The following is an 18,998-nucleotide window of genomic DNA, read 5'->3' as shown; positions in this document are numbered from 1 at the left end:
CAACCCGATCCAAAATCGCCAGTTAAGAGACGGAATATTGATTAACTGCAGACGAATACCCGAGCGGACTCCTTCTCCAACAGAGGAGAAACGCGCAATAGAAGAGTTTTAGCTAAGATCTTATAATCGCTCGTCAGTAAAGTAATCGGACGGTAAGCATCTGGGTCCAGTTTTCGAGACTTGTCTTTGCACAGAAGAACACCATTCTGCATGCTGGGACATAGCAACCCCTGGGTTAATCAGATGTTAAAAAACCGAACCAAGGAGGAAGAAAAAAGATTGATTAACTGTAGACGAATGCCCGAGCGGACTACACCTGCAGGCAGTTTTCCATATGAAGTTATATGTTGGTGGTGTTCGTACGAAACTTGTGTGGAAGCAAATCAATTTCGCCTTCTTAGTGGTGAAGGGGTAATAAATAGGTATACAGGGTGCAGTGGTTTCTAACGCAGTGTAATTAGCTACCTACGGTGAAAGCTTTCAAAACGTACACTCTTAGAACTGAACTTCACCACATAGCACGCTCCTAGCCAACCATCATCCCGAATGACAACGTTCTCGCCCCTGATTTGCTGAAAACGGGAGGAGGAGCCTATTTTGTGCTCATTATGCACGGCACAAAATAGGCTCCTCCTCCCGTTTTCAACAAATCTAGGGCGAGAACGTTGTCATTTGGGGTGATGGTTGGCTAGGAGCGTGCTATGTGGTGAAGTTCATTTTTAAGAGTGTAGTTGTCGCAAAAAGTAAATAATCGTTCTGAACCGAACGGATATTCACTGCACTCTTTCGCGCTCATGCCCTGACGACAATAGCCACACGTCATTTCGACGTCGCGCTGCAACAACCATTCAAGATGTGGGACGCTTACAAATTGATTGTGTTGTAGTATCGATAAGTGAAGTCACTTCTAAGCATCTGTCCCGATCTGTCCACTTGTCAATCCCAATGTAGCCAGACCAAAAGGTAACAAAAGCCCATAATGTTTCATTTCGAGTGCGTACTATGTTTCGGTGCTGTGTTTCTCGAACATGAGACAACTGATGCTCTGCGGGGCTGGAACAACAGTTGTCTCATGTTCAACCAGTTGCCGCTTACGTCGATCCCGTCGTATAATAATGTGTGTGAGTGAGAAAAATGTAAGAGTGAAAGGGGGATGAGTGAGAGCGAGGGGTTGATTTGTCCCTTCAGACGACGCGCGCTTGGAAGGCGTGTTAGCTTAGCTCAAGTGGTAGAGCCCTGGACTGGTAATCCAGAAGATGTGGGTTCCAGTCCTACAGCTGGCTAACCTCTCCAATGACTTCCATCTTTCATCGTTAATTTCTTAGGTACCTTGAGGCAAAAATAACAAAGACGGTTAAGAGCATCAGCTGTTTACTATATACATTAAAAACAAGACTTTCGTGCAGTAGGCTGCACTTCTTCAGGTTTGAGGACCTGTTACAAGTGGTGAAGCATATATCAAAAAACCAAGTCACATGGTACAAGAGAAAAGGGTAAGGGTGAAGAGAACTACAAACGCGATACAAATATCAACAAAAATGAAAATGAAAAACAAAACGCAATCAGTAGGAGGTGGCTCGACAAGGTCAGACAGACATACATACATACATACATACTGACCTTGTCGAGCCACCTCCTACTGATTGCGTTTTGTTTTTCATTTTCATTTTTGTTGATATTTGTATCGCGTTTGTAGTTCTCTTCACCCTTACCTTTTTCTCTTGTACCATGTGACTTGGTTTTTTGATATATGCTTCACCACTTGTAACAGGTCCTCAAACCTGAAGAAGTGCAGCCTACTGCACGAAAGTCTTGTTTTTAATGTATATAGTAAACAGCTGATGCTCTTAACCGTCTTTGTTATTTTTGATTCTGCATCGCCGGAAACTTGCACATTGTTTTTCTTCACGTTCTACGATGGTACCTTGAGGCATTTAATGCATTTGTCCTTTCTACGTTGCACTCTAAAAACAGAACTTACTCACTCCCTTCAGGGAGTGGGGTTACGCTTTAACCGTTTTATCTTTTGTCTTATTTACCTCAACCGCTTTATCTTTTACGCTTTACGTTGTACTATCCAAAAGGGAGTGATCTATGTGACAAGAAAACGGAGTTAAAGGAGTACACCGTGGAGAGACACTGGACGCGATTCGTGAGAGGAAGAGACTATGCCGCGCACTGCGGAAAGCAGTCAAGAACAAGACAGAGAGCAAAGAGGAGAAAGCGGCCTACGAAATCCAACAGATGAAGACCAAAAGAGTGCTAGTCCAGAAATCAGAACAATACTACAGGAGGATAGGAAGAGGAGGTACGCGAGTCCGGACGGCAAAATGGGCAAAAGGTCTGGAAGTATATCGAAAGCATAATTACGCCAAAGAAAACGAAGGCGTCTGAAAGTGCACTGCGCGACAATCAAGGAGGGAACAGAGAGAAACTAACACGGAGAGAGAGACATCGAGAAACACGTGACGCGATATTTCATCCAAGAATTACGGAAACGAACGTGTATGTCCAAGTCTTGCACGGAAACAAGCTATCCAACAGGGAACATTCTATGGTCGATAGAAGAGGACGAGCTTTCAAAACACCTAAACAAACTCAAGAAAGGCAAAGCAATAGGTCCAGATGGAATGCCAAACGAATTCTTAAAAATACTATAGGGCCTCGCAGCAAAGAAAATCTATGAAGAATCTGCAACAGACAAAAGAAATCACTGAAGAATGGAACCATAGCACGGTTAGATTGCTATATAAGGACCAAGGGAAACCAAGAGATGACGTCAACTCTGCAAATCAACATCGCGAAATTATTTTCCACCACCATCAACGACAGGATGACAACTACATATGACCAGCACCTGAGCGAAGCACAAAATGACTTCCGAGAAGGCAGACCAGGCAGTGACAACCTCTTCATAATCACTCAACTGATAGGCCTGAGTTTAAAACCGGGACAAGAACTATACGGTGGCATTCCTTGACCTGGAAAGGGCTTACGACGCCGTACCGCACGAAATACTTTGGGAGAAACTACGACAACTAGGACTGCCAGGAGCAATGCTAAAAGTAATACAAAACATGTACTCAAACTGTTATAGCACATACCATTTTGAAAACTTCAAGTCAGAGAAAGTGAAGCAACCAGTGGGACTCAAACAAGGGTGCCCCATGTCGCCGCCATTATTTAACATATTCCTGAACGACTTACTCAAAGAACTAGAAGAGAGTGACGAGGGCAAAAAGCTAAGCACCGTCGACACATCTGGGAGGCGATTAGAAACACATATCCCTGCGCTAGTGGACGACATCCTGCTGAATGCGCGGACACCCGGCGACACGCAACACCTACTGGACGTGTGCACCAAAATCGCGGAACCCAATGGAATGAAATTCAGCAGAACCAAAACACAATGCATGAAATTCGGGGAAACCAACAACATTCCAAACCAAATATTCTCACTCCAAAACTTTGACGTCGCCCGTACCAACCATTATCGATACCTCGGAGCAAAAAAATTACTTATTATTATTATTATTTAAAAAATAATTAACTATTATTAAAAGAGATTACGAAAGGTGATTCACGCCCACGCTGTCGAACATTAATATGTGATACATCCTTTGCTCCCCACACCATAAGAGAGTGGAACTCCCTTCCCCAATCCGTTGTCTCGCAAGCTTCCATGACACACTTCAAGCAGGCATTGATTTCCTATCTTTCATCAGCACATCGTCAACAAACTAATTTACAATACGATGCTCGCTAATCTGTGCATCAGCAATATATATATATATATGTGTGTGTGTGTGTGTGTGTGTGTGTGTGTGTGTGTGTGTGTGTGTGTGTGTGTGTGTGTGTGTGTGTGTTTTCTTGTCGGGCTGTTGTCTGTGATTTCACACCACGGTCATTTTGTGTTTCGTTGCCACTATTTACACGTGTATTCTGTAAATGCTCACTCGGTTCTGTAATTCCCTCAAGTGGGGGCCTTGAATGTATAATATACAAACAAACAAACAAAGTATAGCCGTAGCGACATCAAACAGAGGAAAGGACATGTGTGGCACTTGGCTCGCCACCCCGACAATCCGTACGCGGTAGGCAGAGTACCATGGAAGACGGTAGCTGTCCCAAACGTTACCTACCGTATGTCAACGAAGCACTGTGCTACAGCAACGGTACTATCAAAACGTTGGAACGCCACCAGAGAGGAATAGGTAAATGGATACTGGGAGGAAACCTTGCCACAGCAAATGTAGCTGTTCAAGAAGAACTGTCGTGGTCCAGCCTCGAATACAGGGAGGCCGGATCAAAAACACGTCACCTGGGGCGAATAACCCACCTAGCAGAAAACAGACACTTAAAACGAGTCTTCCAACATCTACGTTATAGGGGCACAAAAACAAACTGCATCAAACGTACGAGTAAAATAGACTCCAAGTACAGTAAGAGAACGACACGACACAAGAAGAAAAAGCGTACGAGAATGGTACAGACGAATCAAGAAGGAAATGAAAGCAATGGAACATAGCTGCTGGAGACAACGTTCAAACAAAAAACAAAGCATGATCCTCTATAATAAATATAAAGGAGAAGGTGGTGGTGATGGCAATAGGGCTTGCCGTTGTCGGCCTCACGTATGCGGGCAACGTCACGACTGACGCCCTGGGGGAATGTGCGTCCTGGGCCGACTTCTAGGGGAACTGTGCCGACATATGTCTGAAAGCGTCTGAGGAAAACCCAGGAAAAACCCCAGACAGCACAGCCGGCACCGGGATTCGAACCCGGGTACCTCCCAGTCTCGACGTGACATGGCCAGCACGCTAACCACTGAGCCACGGGAGCTGGTATATAAAGCAGAACCTACATCTACAAGGATAAAGGATATAAAGGAGAACCTGCCCCATACAACTACTACAGAGGTGACCACTAAAACGGCTTGCTATTCCAGGCGCGAACAGGCGCCCTTCTGACCAGAGAAAGAATCGCACAGCTCTTCGACTACCCCGACGAGACATGTATGCTTTGTGGGATCAAGAAAGAAGACATAGAACAAGTGATTTTGCAACGCCCGGTCGTCCACACAACTCTTCTAGAGGGTTTAGACATCCAAACGGCGCTCTGTCCATACCCTCAAAATGGTGAAAACCCCAGCGATATCGCAGACAGATGCAAGCGCCACCTAACAAATTGGGGAAAACAAACGGAAACTGCTCTGCACATGCTAGAAACTAACACGGTAGCAAGAGCCAGCGCGAATGCCAGTCCGGTCAGCGATCCAAGACCAGGACTGGACAGGACCCAACCAACTAGCACCAGCGGACCAGCCAACAGACCGGGAGACCCTACGAACAAGCAAAGCCAAGCAAACCCTCAGCGAAAGCGAAGCAGCACACGGAAAACCACGTTGCGGACACTAGTCTGCCTGGAACGCCTATATAGAGCCAAGTTATTTGTGTCTGTGTTTCCAAGTTTTTTTTTCTTTTAATTTCTTTTGCTTTTCACCTGTGGCAGCATTTCAAGGTGCCTGCCCTGTGCCGAAAGGGATTAGACGAACCTGAACCTGAACCTTTCAATACGCTTAGAGTTGGACCGTGTAGCAGCATCGGCCACCGAACTCTCTTGAGAGAGACTATGCGGATCGAATTCAATCCACATCGAAAGTGTCATGTGACAGGGGTATTAGTTGTGCAATGCACTCAGTCCTGCGCGTCGCTCCGATGGAGAAATATGACACTCCGGTTCCCGTAAACGTTCCCCCCCCCCCCAAGCTGTACCTTCGAATCGCCCGTCGACATATAGCGACTCCACAGTTTACTGAAACTCATTTGTGTAACGCGATTGCAATTACCGTAGTTGGGTTATGTGGTGAACTATAGTTGGAGCAACGCTTTATTGATACTTTGGATGGAGAGCTGCGCTGCCTGTCTACGATATCGCCCACATGATGCACTTTTCTGCGGGATTCATGTAAGTTTTCCATTGACACCCAAAGGCCCGGCTGAAAGCAGGGAAGTTCCGTAGCGGTACGTTCACACGCCACATCCCCTGCATCGGTCCGGACGATTTCCTTTCACAAAGCGCTACGGCATAATTATAGAAGAAAAGCTGTTCGGAATTGACGGAGGCGTGCACTCCTTTGAGTTTCTCGAGCGAGGCCTTGTAGATGAGAAACAGAGGGTACATGAGGGCATTGTCCAAGAGGTTCAACTCCGGTGAGGACATGCGAGGGTATTGGGCCTGGAGACACCTGCTAATATTTTCGTACGCCCCTTTCGTGCTGACACTCCACCAGTTCCTCAGCTCACCCTTAACGAAGGAGGAAGCGCTCGGTGCGAGAGCTGCGAGTGCTCCGCGCATGATGTGCACCATAACAGCCGGATACAAGATGGGGTGAACCTGGTTACTGATATGGTTCAAAAATCCAACCACGGCGTGAGGCACGAGCAGCCGGTTGTCCGCCTCCTGGTAAAGCGATCCTGGCAGGAATACGTCCTGTTCTACCATGTTGTCGAAGCCTGCGTCCTTCGCCACGTCCCAGTAGAGCGCGGAAGCGTGCGAGTACAGACCCAGAACCGCTTCGATCGTGGTGTTGCCTTTAACCGGACGGGTCCTGCGGTAGAGCTCGTACTCGATCAGGTTGGCCTGGGTGCCGAAATGGAGCTGCATGGCTTGCAGCTTCCGAACGGCCGTGGCAGTGTCCACGGGGTCGATCCACGATTTGTGCGACTGCACCAACTGCACGATAACTTTCCGCGACAAAGAAAAGAAGAACTGCATCTGACTATCCAAGTGTGTTCGGTACGTTGTCGCGAATTCTTTTCCCAACGTCAGCTTGGCAGCGATGCCCAATCCATACGGGTATACCTTCTCCAAGAGGGCCATACAAGCTACCTGTCGCTCATGCAGATCTGGCAGGCGGTAGCCGTGCGACAACCTCATCAAGAAGGGGTCCCCTAAGAACGGAGAAAATTCCGCGACTGCCTTGTAGCCGATGTAGTTGATCACGGAAGTGTCGTAGCGACCTCGAAATATGTGCCTCAAGTTGGCGAAGAACACGGGGTCCTGCACGACGATCATGGTGTGGTTGAGCATGGAATATTTGCCATCGAATACCACGTCGAAATATTTCATCCAGTTCCAGCGTTCGCTCGCGAATAGCTGTTCTAACGATAACACTTTGCTCGGCGTTTCTTGCGCCGCAAACGCCTCAATTGCCTTCTCCAGTCGAACAATGCCATCAGCTATCGCCGACGCATTGTTCTTTGTATAACGTTGCAGAGACGCGGCCACATATGTTGCATAAGATTGTTCATCGAAGCCACCTTGCTGATACCTTTGATGCAACGTCTTCGGTGCTCGCAGAATAACCGGTAGAGCACTCCTGGTGTTCTTCCTGAAGACTACCTCAAACAGCGGCTGTAACCTCAGTGTCCTCTCAGCTGTCGCGACGTGCCAGACCAGGTCCCCTTCCCAGTTCTCAAACGGCCAGTCTGGCAACATTAGGGAGCTCAAAACACTCTGTACGGACTCAACAACGCTGTCGTTGGCGTTGCACCTGTCATAAACCCACATTGCTTGCGCGAGGAAATTGTTCTCCGAGCGGCCGCGGAGCGACAGGAACCGCTTGAAGAAGTAGTCCACGTCCAGCATGAGCTGGCCCGCACTGAATTCGGCATAGGGACGATTGGCCAGGGAGGTGCCCCGAAGCCACCGCTGGTTGCACGCGTGCACGTAAAAATTGGAGCACACGTCTTTGACTTTGTACTCCTTCGCGGAGTCGAAGAGGTACGCGTCATTCCACTGGCAGGTGGGACAAACGGCAGGTTTGCTCCTGTTGGTCACTTCCTTCAGGAGGTCGCCCGTGTCGTAGCGCCTGTCGAAGGGCAAGGGTCCAGCCGGCCAGCGCTCCGCCTTGTGGTGGACGACTTTCTTGGCCGTCACGGCAACCAGCAGGGCAATGATCACCACGGCAGCGATGACACACGCGAAGGCCGTGTACACGGAAATTTGACGCTCGCGTCGCCGGCGGTCTTCCTCCATTGCACCAACGCATCTTCTTTCTCTTCCTTGCGTCCTGCGTACTCGGGCTCACCGCGACTATTTTGGGAAATATTTATCTTACTTTGCATTTGTCTGTCGTATCTTTACGTTATTGTTTTCGTAAACATTGTAAAAGTAAAAAAAGAAAAGGTAAACGTCGTCGTGAATATTGTTCATTTCAGCTTATTAGCCGGAGAGATTTGAAGGACGGGATATATTTATTACAACGAAAGGAAACAAAGGAGGGAGGAAAGAGTCAGCTGAACGCCATGTCGGCTTGCTATTCCGCGAAACCACGAAAAGAACAAAAGAATAATACAAAATAATCCGGAAAATAAAGGATAAACCAACAAAAGGTGAAAGCAGGACGAGATAGATTAAAGACATCCAAAGACAAAAAGATCAGTGAAATGCGTATGATGTTGAGACATGAGTAGAGATGCAAAATTTCCGGAAATTTTGGATCCCTAAAAAAACGGTTCTTTTTTCGGGGGTTTTTTTTTTTCGAAAAATTTGAAAAAATGAAAACAAACACGGTTACTGCTGAGTCGAAGCATTGCCGGCCAAACCACAGCATACAATGAGCTGGAAACTTTAGTAGTGTTCACCCTCTAGGCATAAATGCGGAGCAGACCATCCCATGAGACTGCTGTCTACTCAGCGATAGGTAATTGGAACAACCCGTCCACTCCGACCAGAACTCCGATATTATGTGAACGCGGTGGCGATCGCTTGGAATAGCCAGACGGAGCTCTAAGTTGGTGGTTGTTGGGGGATTAGAGGCACCTAAGGCACTGTTGGCGGGTTGGAACGCATCGAAGGCACGAAAATTTACATTTTTGAATTTTGTCGCCTGGACGTTTTGGTTAATTTTTCCGGAGACGAGAAAAAAAAACGAAAAAAATGTTTTTTTTCCCAAAATTTCCGGTGTTTTTGGGGGGGCTTCGCATCTCTAGACGTGTTGGGGGGGGGGGCACTTAAGAATGAGATGGTACGACTTGAGTTCGCGGGCTGTCCATGAGCCCTATACGTCGCTGAGGGATCAAAACACAGCTTTTGCCACAGACCGCTGCGTGATGCTCACCTTATTATTATCATTTTTATTTTTTTGAATCCTTCTGAAGTCTCCCTTGAAAGAGATGGCTGGCAATGAACTTTATAACTGGTTGTCCCTTTCCAACCACACATGCGCATTCCCCGTACAAACAATAGAACACAGAGAGGGGTCGTCCTTACTCAGCGCCCGGAGGATGCAGGTGACCAAGCTCACCCGCTGACGGGGGACATTGCGTGGTCATTTCATCGTACGCGTATTTGGCAGAGAAACCTTTTTTTTTTTTAATTAGCACGAGTGCGCAAAGGAGCGACCGCGAAATTTCGTTAACGCGAAAATGCAGATCATCTCTCCGACGACAAATGTTCAATTCCAATGGCAGATTCGGAACGCTTCCGGAGCAAGTTTCGTTGCTCCGCCGAGAGTAAGTGTGTTCTACTGGCAGATTGGAAATCTAGTGCCGGAGCCTTCCAATGGGAGCTTTGGAGAAACACAGGAGCGGCCGTCCCGAAAAGATTTCCGTGGGACCCTCTGGCGGTCGCTCTTGTCAAAACCGCCATTACTTCCTGTCCACCACGTGATCCTCTCTAAAGTTTCGGTTTAGCAACGGTTTGTTGCTCACGCTGCTTTCCGTGCTTTTATGCCTTTCCAAAGTCATTTACTCTTAAAATGTGAGCACCATCCCGGAAACAACGTTTTGTTACCGTGCTCTTACTGCGGTTGCGGCTGTCGTTCCACAGAAAGCAGCTCTGTCACGGAAATAACGTTTCATTCGTAAGTACGTACTTCATCGGTTGTTTCGTATCCCTGTCTGTGAGGGAGTCATCTTGAATCGTTCGTTTGCAAGCTGGCGCTGTACTACAGCTGCAGGTTATTTTGATTTCCTCCGTTGTTGTACAAGTTTTATTATGGACATGCGTTACCACTTCAGCAACAAACCCACAAAACGTGGCCACGTCGTCACACAAAAGTCGGCGTCACGAATGATGTTTCTAGCCCCACCTGAACTGCAAGACAATCACGACTCCCGTCGTCTGCTTCGGGAGCTGCCCTGCGCGTGCTCTTGGGGTCACGTGAGCGGTCACATGGTAGACAGGAGCATCCCAGAATGCTGGCACGACCGTCCCAATGGCAAAAAGTTGGAAGGGCCGGTCCTGTGTTTCCTTCCTCCGTGAGAAGATCGCTCCAAGGAGCAACCCAGACTCTTCCGCCAAAATAGGCAGATTCAACCGGAACTCTCAGTGACGTATCCCATCTCACTCGCACTTTGTATTTCCTGTCTCTGCTTCGCTAACAGAGTCGCTTGGCAATCAGATGGACTAATACTTAATTATTTGCGCTGCATCATAAAAACGGAAAAGCTCCTTTTCCTCCTTCTATTAATTATAGTAACATCTGATACATCTTGTTTGCTGTGCATCATTTCATTTTTTCCATATGCCAACTATGTACCCTCATGTAATGCCCGCAAGGGCCCTTGAGGTATTATTAATAAATAAATAAATAAATAAATAAATAAATTTTCTTCAATATTGTCGTTTTTAGCGTGCACTTTTCCTACTCCATTCTTCGCTCTTGGACTTGGTGACGGCGGGACAACATTGCTTGGTTTCCAAGTCAAGCCAAGCCAATCCGCTCCTTCCTCGCCTGTTCCTTGCCACAGCGTCGTGGCGCCATTTACAAGTTCTCTTATAGGTTAGCTTTCCTTCGCGTTCCAAGTGGATGTTTGTTTTTTGTCAGGCAGCCTGATACGGGTATGCTGGACACCTATCTGATCGAAAACCTCTAGAACGTTGGTGTGGGTTTACGGGTAGTGCAAAGCGTATATGACTTGAGATTCGTCGTCAAATGGACTTCGGACACAGATGCTTATATGGTTGCTACAGGTGAGTCTCATAATGTCCTATTCATTTAAACACATAAGGCAGGAATACGTTTAATGATCATAAAAAGTATTTGTAGCTGCTACATGTAGTGTACTGCTATGCACGTGGCCCCGAGTATGTGCCCAGCTCAACTTTTTATTTTTCGAGCGTGTACAAAGAATTTCAGTTGCATACTTAAAGGTACTGTCAAGCAGCTGGCACACAATTTTATACAGCTGGCTTATTTGATAGTTTCGTTCGAATCCGCCTCGTAGTTCCTTAGATAATACATATTTAATATTACGGGCAACCCTGTGTCTAAGACCCCACACGAACTCCGCAGGTCGCCATGCAGGGCGGCGAACATCAACATGCCAATAACAATGGGAGCGTGCAGCGGCATCTGTGGACCGCTACCATCACCACGCTGGATTGCCGGACGTGGTGCATTTTTTGCGTACGTGACACTCATGGTGATTCCACAGAGAGTTCGTTTGCTTATTTCCACGATGTACAGCTCGCAGTACAGTTAATTTGAACGCGCCTGCGACCTGCGGAGCTGGAGGAGAGCCACCCTAGCGGCATTCAGGCGAAATGAAGGGAGTGTGTGCTTAGACCGTCCCACTTGTGCTGCAATACCATCAGCTCTTATCATCGCGACGTTTCTTTGGTTCTTTTTTTTTTCCCTAAGTGCCGCGAGGGTGGCTCGTCTCTTCCAATGTTCTTACATTTTGAGAGAATATATATCTCGGGAACTATATCGTTCGAACAAACTTTTCAAAGACAGCAGTAGTTCATGAAGCCGGCTGCTTAGCCTATGACTTAGCCGATGTTGGGGGACATGTAACACTGTTGCCCGACGACGACGAGGCGTCGATCTGTCGCAGTGTGGGTTCCGTTCGGAATAAGCTTTCAAATGCTGCTGCCAATATTAACAGCTTGCCTGTTGCTTTATAGTACCTGTAATGAATCACACTGGCCATATATTATTTTATACATATATTTTATCTTATTTTATTTTATACAGTTGGGGGACTTGTTTATTCTGTAGAGGACGCTGGTATTCCTCTACATGAGTCCTGACCGGCGATGATGGAATTTCCCAGCGGGCAGGTGGTCGTGGCCTCACGCTATGACGGTGCCGGTAGAACTGGCTGGCAGGCGCAGTGGCGCGCGCCAGCAGAGGCTCGTCGTTGTCATCGTCGTCCACGGGCCGCCACATCACTCCCCCCCCTCAGACGCGGAGCGGTGCATGCGGCTGAGGTTCGCGTCGATACCATGAAGAGGAGAATGATGACGGCCCTTAGATGGTGGACGACTGGGCACACGGCTTGTGCTTGTGGCTGTTGATGCAGCAGCAGCGGGATGGCGGGAACAATGGCGCTGCGATCCGGGCGGGTTTCAGAGATGAGGTGTGAGTGCTGAATGGTTGCTGATTCTGTTGAGTGGCTGCCGATTGGGTTGAGTGATCGTTGCTGAGCGTTGATTGTTGCTGAGTGAGTGCGGTTGTCGTGAGTGCTGGTTGTCGCCAGAGAAATCCCGGGGAGGACCATCATGAAGCAGGTGGAGGCCGTAAGCTGAGCTTGCTGTGGTCTCCTGTGGGTCCCCGGTGGAACAGTGTTCCCGGTGTGACTTGCCGGCTAGGTGGTGGTTCGCTGCTGGTTTGCCGAAAAATTTAGGATGGTGAATGGCCAAATTACGCCGAACATGGTGTTCGTTGTTGGGGTCACCAAATGTAGAGGAGGTGGTGTTCCCCTACATGAGTCCTGACCGGCGATGATGGAATGTCCCAGCGGGCAGATGGCCTTGGCCTCACACTAGGACGGTGCCGGTAGAACTGGCTGGCAGGCGCAGTGGCGCGCGCCAGCAGAGGCACGTCGTTGTCATCGTCGTCCACTGGCCGCCACAATTCCATTATACTTATCACGATGACGGAGTAGCATAACTGGTGCATTGTTAACCTAATGAACGATGCGACACTGTAATGGCCACCTTTTGCCCCCATACGGGGGGTAGGCGCAGAGGACGTGTGATTAAATGCAAATGCCACAGATTTTGAGAAAAAAAAAATATTAAGGTGGTGATATTCTATGTTTTGAATCAAATGCTAAAAATTGTGCTTTTCCAAAGCAATTCCTAAAGAGTTTCAAAATAAAATCTATACAAATTTCAAAATGTTCATCTGAAATACATGGGCAACAGTAGTTACATCCAGTAACGTTCAACTCATTACTTCACAACTGTGTGGTAGTTGTCCCGTGTACGTCAGGGCCGACACCATGGGACAGTCCTGTTCCCAAGGGCTAGTACGTAATCGAGTCCAGGACAAATTGTCCTGTGCGAACCGTTAGCCGGCTAGCTTGCCGTTTCCAGAGGGCGCCACGTGGAGGCCGGTTCGCTTGTGACTCAGTTGGATGACCCTCATCCAACGGAGTCACGCCCTCCAAACCCCCCCCCCCCATAAAAAAAAACACGCTATGTACAAGTTTTGTTTTGAAAGAGAAACAGAAAACGAGAAAAACAAAAACAAAAAACGAAAACAAAAAAACGAAAAGAAACAGACAAACAAAAAACGAAAAAAAACAAGAAAAGCGAACGCTATTTACAAGCACGTCACCACCTCACTCCACAGTTATTGTCGTAGAGCTTTCTTGGGACCAACCCGTGGGCGTGTGAGCCGATGCTGAGTGGTCCACTGTCAATTGTGGAATCATGTCTTCTTCGGTCTCACTCTTCCACAATCTGGCCCTGATGTCCTCGTCTGTTATTGCGAATAGGAAGAGTGAGACCAGGCCGCAGAGCATGTAGACGGCCCTGAGGACATCGTTGTCCTCGAAGATAACAAGGCAAAAGAAAAACGCTGTGGCCGCCAGGCAGAAACATTGGAAGATGGTCAAAGCGACGTTGAAGAACTTCATGCCTGAAAAAAAACAAAAATAGGCTTTTGTCAAAAACTAAATTCCATTTTCATTCCGTTTCGAGGGAAAACGGTAATAGAGAGGAAAATGCAGAAAACGACAAATTAGTATGTTAACGACAAGAAGACACAGATAGCTAGGCATAGTCATACTTGTATTTAGTTACCGCATAGATGTTGTAAGATGCAGTAACACGTTATTGAGGTCAAACTTGCGACAGAGCTGCAAGGAACATGCACTTACCTGGCGACCAACAGCAAACAGAAGCACGAACGAAGTAACAAGACAACAACGAGGACCAACGGGCAACAGGGAGAGACAACAGCCTGCATTGCGAGCAATTTGTGTCATCCTTCTCATTGTCTATGGTGATTCCTTAGTTGATTACTCCGACGTCCGTCATCGTCGTACTTCTTCACCAAGGTGATAACACCCCTATGGGGTGGAGACATGTCTACATGATAAGCCATGTCTACATCTCGACAGGTAAGTCGAGATTAGCTATAGCTCAATCGGATTAAAAATTAATTCGGCAACCTCTTTCTGTAACTCGAATTACATGTTTTATATGCATGTATAGCTCTCGTCCAGGAGGCGCTGAAAATCACTGGCAGTCACCGGCGCCCCTTGCGGGACATAATGGAACGGCCGGTTAGTAATTTCGCGCGCATTAGCCGCGGCTTATGATGCGTGACTTTTTTTTTCTCGCGGGCGCTTTGCGGCTTATCCACCGCTGTGGCTTATCTGATGACTATTTTTTCCTGGTATTTTCCTCATTCGCCGGTTTTAACGAAAGGGCCGACAGTGTCCTTGGAACAGCACTGCCCTGCCGATGCACGAACAGTGCGTAACAGGGACGGGTCCACATTCGAGTAGATTGATCTTCCTGGTGCGTTCCCCCCAAGCAGCTTTAAGGAAAGTGGTGACAGTGATTCACGTCTTCTGGAAGACCACTGACCCACCAATCCATGAAAAACGCTCAACAAGGGCACAATCCGACCTTGGTAGAACTCTTACACTGACCACACTGTGCTGACCCCGGAGTATGGATCACTGTGTTTATGGCCTTCTCTATATGGTCTCCTACGTCGCGCAAATCAGTCGTCTCTTATTGCCCGCGACTTATATGCCAGAAAATTTTCAAAATGCTCCTCAAAACGCGTCCTGCGGCTTATCTGCGGTGCGGCTTATACGAGTGAAATTACGGTAGTTCACAACCTCCGATACGGGATCCGGACATTTCGGTGCACGGGCATTTTGGTGCAAAACGTTGCTGAGAAGTCCAGGAGAAAAAAAGAAAAACGGTCCTGGGAATGACTGTCACAATGTCGCAATGTAACAAATAAGAGACTAGGGCTATGGGGCATCGTAAGTAGTGTTGTCAAGAAATTTGGTTTACATAGAGAACACGTGCTTTACGTATTTTTTGTACACTACTATTGATTTTGAGATCTCATCTCCATGTGTGTCGTGGTCTGTCGTGGCTTTTGAACTTTTGGGGCATTTTTTTCTTTAATATTTTGCGCCCAAATTCTGCTCAGTGCTCCACAGGTATTCATTTTTTATTTCTGTTTTCATGAGTAGATGAGGAATTGCTGTTTAATTTTGAAGTGAGTATTCTCTCGAAGGGGGCATCTTCAAGGTACGAATATTATGCAATTTGAATTCCATTTGTTGACTTCGTGCCTACCGGTTACATCTTTGGTGGAAGCACTTGATTAGACGCTATTCCCCTTGTATTCCTACATATTTTTTTTCTCGTTGATGGCCGCATATTTTCAAGGCCTAAACGACCATATATTATTACCGTGGTGCCCCTCCAAAAGCTGTTAGACTCACAAATTATAACGTGGTCGTCTTTCCCAGTAAAAGCGGTGCTTTTAGGGGTTATGCTCTAATACTTCGTAGGCACGAGGGGTGCACGAGGGGTATTTTTTTTTTTTTTTTTCTTTTCAAGGTCCACACAGCCACAACACGGAACCTAGAGCAAATGTCTTTATTCTACTTTTCAACATAATCGCCATTCCGGTTGAGGCATTTGTCGTAGCGTGGAACCAAATTTTCTATTCCCTGGTCACAGAAGGCCGCCGCCAGTCCACTGAGCCATCTTGTTACGGCGGTCTGCAGGTCCTGGTTGGTGCTGAACCGCTGACCTCCCAGCCACTGCTTCATTCGACAGAAGAGGTGGAAATCACACGGCACCAGGTCAAGGGATGTACGGTGGGTGGGTGAACACCTCCCAGTTGAACTGCTGGAGGAGTTTCAGAGTAGAGGTCGCAGTGTGAGGGCGGGCGTTATCGTGGAGAAGCTCAACTCCTGATGACAGCACGCCCTTCTCTGAATTGTTCACACCCTTTCCTCACTTTACTCTCACTCGTGAAATCACGGCCATACACCTTGCTGCACGACGCCCTTCAGCGTGAAAGAAACGAATCACAGTGCGGATCTCGCATTGGCGGGCGTGACGACAGCCACGGACATGTTTCCTGCCTCGTTGCTGCACGAAAACTGGGAAGATCACGTGACCGACGCGCGCGCGAACTGACCAGAGGCTACCGAGCGTGACTGAGCGAGGTTAATTTTGTGACGTTTCGTTATTTTGGGGGGCTATTCGGACCTTGAAAAAAAAAATAATAAAACACCACCCGTCTGTCGAAGAGGCGGCTGTGGTTAGTATTGCTAAAGTAAGATGCAATAGTCATAAATTTAATAAACAACTTTTGCTCGTTTATTTTTAACAGGCTTATTTCATGCATGAAGACTTTTGTTCCATTTAAGCAAACTTGAAGAGCCACCGGAAGGTGTAGAGCTTTTATCCAAACGGGAACACAAGAACTGCCATATTCCCTTTTGAACATCGAGACATGGAGACTTGGTAACTTTTTGGAATACAAGCAGAATAACGTCTAATCAAATGCTTCCACCAAAGATGTAACCGGAACGTCCTCAACAAATGGAATTCAAATGGCATAATACTCGTACCTTGAAGATGCCCTCTACTTGCCTTCATCTACTCTTGAAGAAAAAAAACAGCATCTGTACAGCATCGACTAGTAAGTAAAGGGGAAGATGCCCCGAAAGTTTAAAAGTACCATGATGGGGATGTCGACTCCAAACGCGCCTGTCGTAGCGATGTTTCGAGGGCCACCGAGGCTAGCTAGAGTTGCCGGTTTCATCGAGCACGTCGCCACACGAGTACAGCGATGAAGAGGTGCACCACTCTCAACGCACATCGAGGAAGTTGCTTCATCCAGCTCGTTACTCCATCCTGCACTGCAAGGAATGAACCAAACCTTGCTGCTCTCATATATGAGATCGCCTATACCAGGCTTACAGAAGACGCGAGAGGCTTCAGCTCTCAGCGGTGCACGACCATGCCTTCAGAGAGCACGTGAGACACATTCTTATGCGTGATGCTTTCCATAATACGTGGCGCTAAAAGACTGTTTTTGACCTGGTAAATGGAGGCCCAATGTGACCTATTTTCATCTACTTTCAGAGGGCAACACTTCCTGACTGCGAAACTCTGGGAGCACCTTGGCTCTCAGCCCTAACGACGAGCCCTCGCGCCGTGCACTATTACAAATGAACTTCACCGCATAGCACGCTCCAAGCCAACTGTCATCTCGAATGATATCGTTATCTGCCCTGATTTGTTGAAAACGGGAGGCGTACGCTTTTTCTTTTGTGCCACTTATGCTGTTTATAATTGTCACTAAAAAAGATTTTTTTTAGTGACGTTTACAACAAATCAGGGCAGACGATGATATCATCAGAGATCCTGATTGCCAAGGAGCATGCAGTGCAGTGAAGTTCAGTGCAGGGCTACGGGGACAGACAAGTTAGCCTCCTGCATACAGGACCTGGACGTCATCTACGTAGTGCCCCAGAGACCAGACACGTCTCGTGGTTCCCCAGCGCATCTTCACTCTGTACATTGAGTTTGCGATCGAAGGAATATTTTGATCCCCCCCCCCCCTTCATATACCTTATGGATGTTGCTTATACGAAAGAACGCATAGCAGAAACAAGGCGACGTCAGTGACACCTTCTACTCAAATTGTCTGCCCAGGACTTCCCTTCTTGAGTGAACCGCTTTTGCTTCAAAGTAGCTGTATACAGGGTGTCCCAGAAAACGTGTCATTGAATTATAATAAAAAAACTACACCACCTAGAGTTATGCGGTCAATGGCATTTGTTCTTACTCGGTTTTTGCCACCTCCTCGTGTGAATGTCGTGTAACGTAAGTTCAATTATGTAAATTTTTGCGAGCTTAAGTCGGAAATTTGCCTAGTAAAGGTCACTTTTTTACCCCACCAACGTAAAGAGCGTGTCTAATTTAGTCAAATTAATGACAATTAACAGGGATATTCAGAAGCTATCTCATCGGAAAAAATAGCCGAACATCATGCGTTACGGAGGTCGCACAGAATAGCGCACGATGATTTTTTCATCGCAATCTTTGTCAGTCCGACGAAAGGAGGTTGGAAACCCAGCCCTCCCCGACGTCGCAGAGGGAGATAAAACCGGCACGGCTTATCACGTCCGACTTTCGCTGCGATAATGCTTTCCCTCTCCCAATTTAGGAACTGTTACTTTTTCTACTATCACTCTGTGGGCTGGCTTCGGAACCTCCTTTCGTCGCACTGACAGCGATTGCGCTCAAAAAGTCATCGCGCGCTATGGTCCGGTGCTCCGAAAAGCATGATATTCGGCTATTTTTTCCGATGGGATAGCTCGTGAATATAACTGTGAATTGTCATGAATTTGAGTGAATTCCGCACGCTCTTCATATTGGTGGGGTAAAAAAGTGACCTTTACTTGGCAAATTTCAGAGTTCAGTTCGCGAATATTTATATAATTAAACTTGGAGATCATGACATTCCCATGAGGAGGTGGCAAAAACCTAATAAGAACAAATGCTGTTGACCGCATGATTCTATGTGGCATAGTTTTTTTATTATAATTCAACGACACGTTTTCTGGGACACCCTGTATAGTTGCTGACAAGTAGAGGAAACAAGAGGTGAAGAACGAACATGTCTTTAAGGAGAGGAACAGCATGGGTGGAACAGACACAACTAGAACACGTACTGATCCTGTTCTCAGCCATCACCTATA

The 18,998-nt window shown here is 47.2% G+C and overlaps 1 protein-coding gene across 1 annotated transcript; it reads right to left on the bottom strand.

Moving 5' to 3' along the window:
• Window positions 1–5,925: 5,925 nt before the first annotated feature.
• Window positions 5,926–8,040, bottom strand: LOC135369708 (neprilysin-1-like). Its single transcript, XM_064603223.1, has one exon. It carries the CDS (start codon window positions 8,038–8,040, stop codon window positions 5,926–5,928), a length of 2,115 nt encoding a protein of 704 aa, XP_064459293.1.
• Window positions 8,041–18,998: the final 10,958 nt, after the last annotated feature.

Source organism: Ornithodoros turicata, chromosome 10, assembly GCF_037126465.1.
Source record: "Ornithodoros turicata isolate Travis chromosome 10, ASM3712646v1, whole genome shotgun sequence".
NCBI lineage: Eukaryota > Metazoa > Arthropoda > Arachnida > Ixodida > Argasidae > Ornithodoros > Ornithodoros turicata.
Note: the sequence above shows the minus strand (reverse complement) of the source record. Positions and strands in the feature narration are given on the sequence as shown.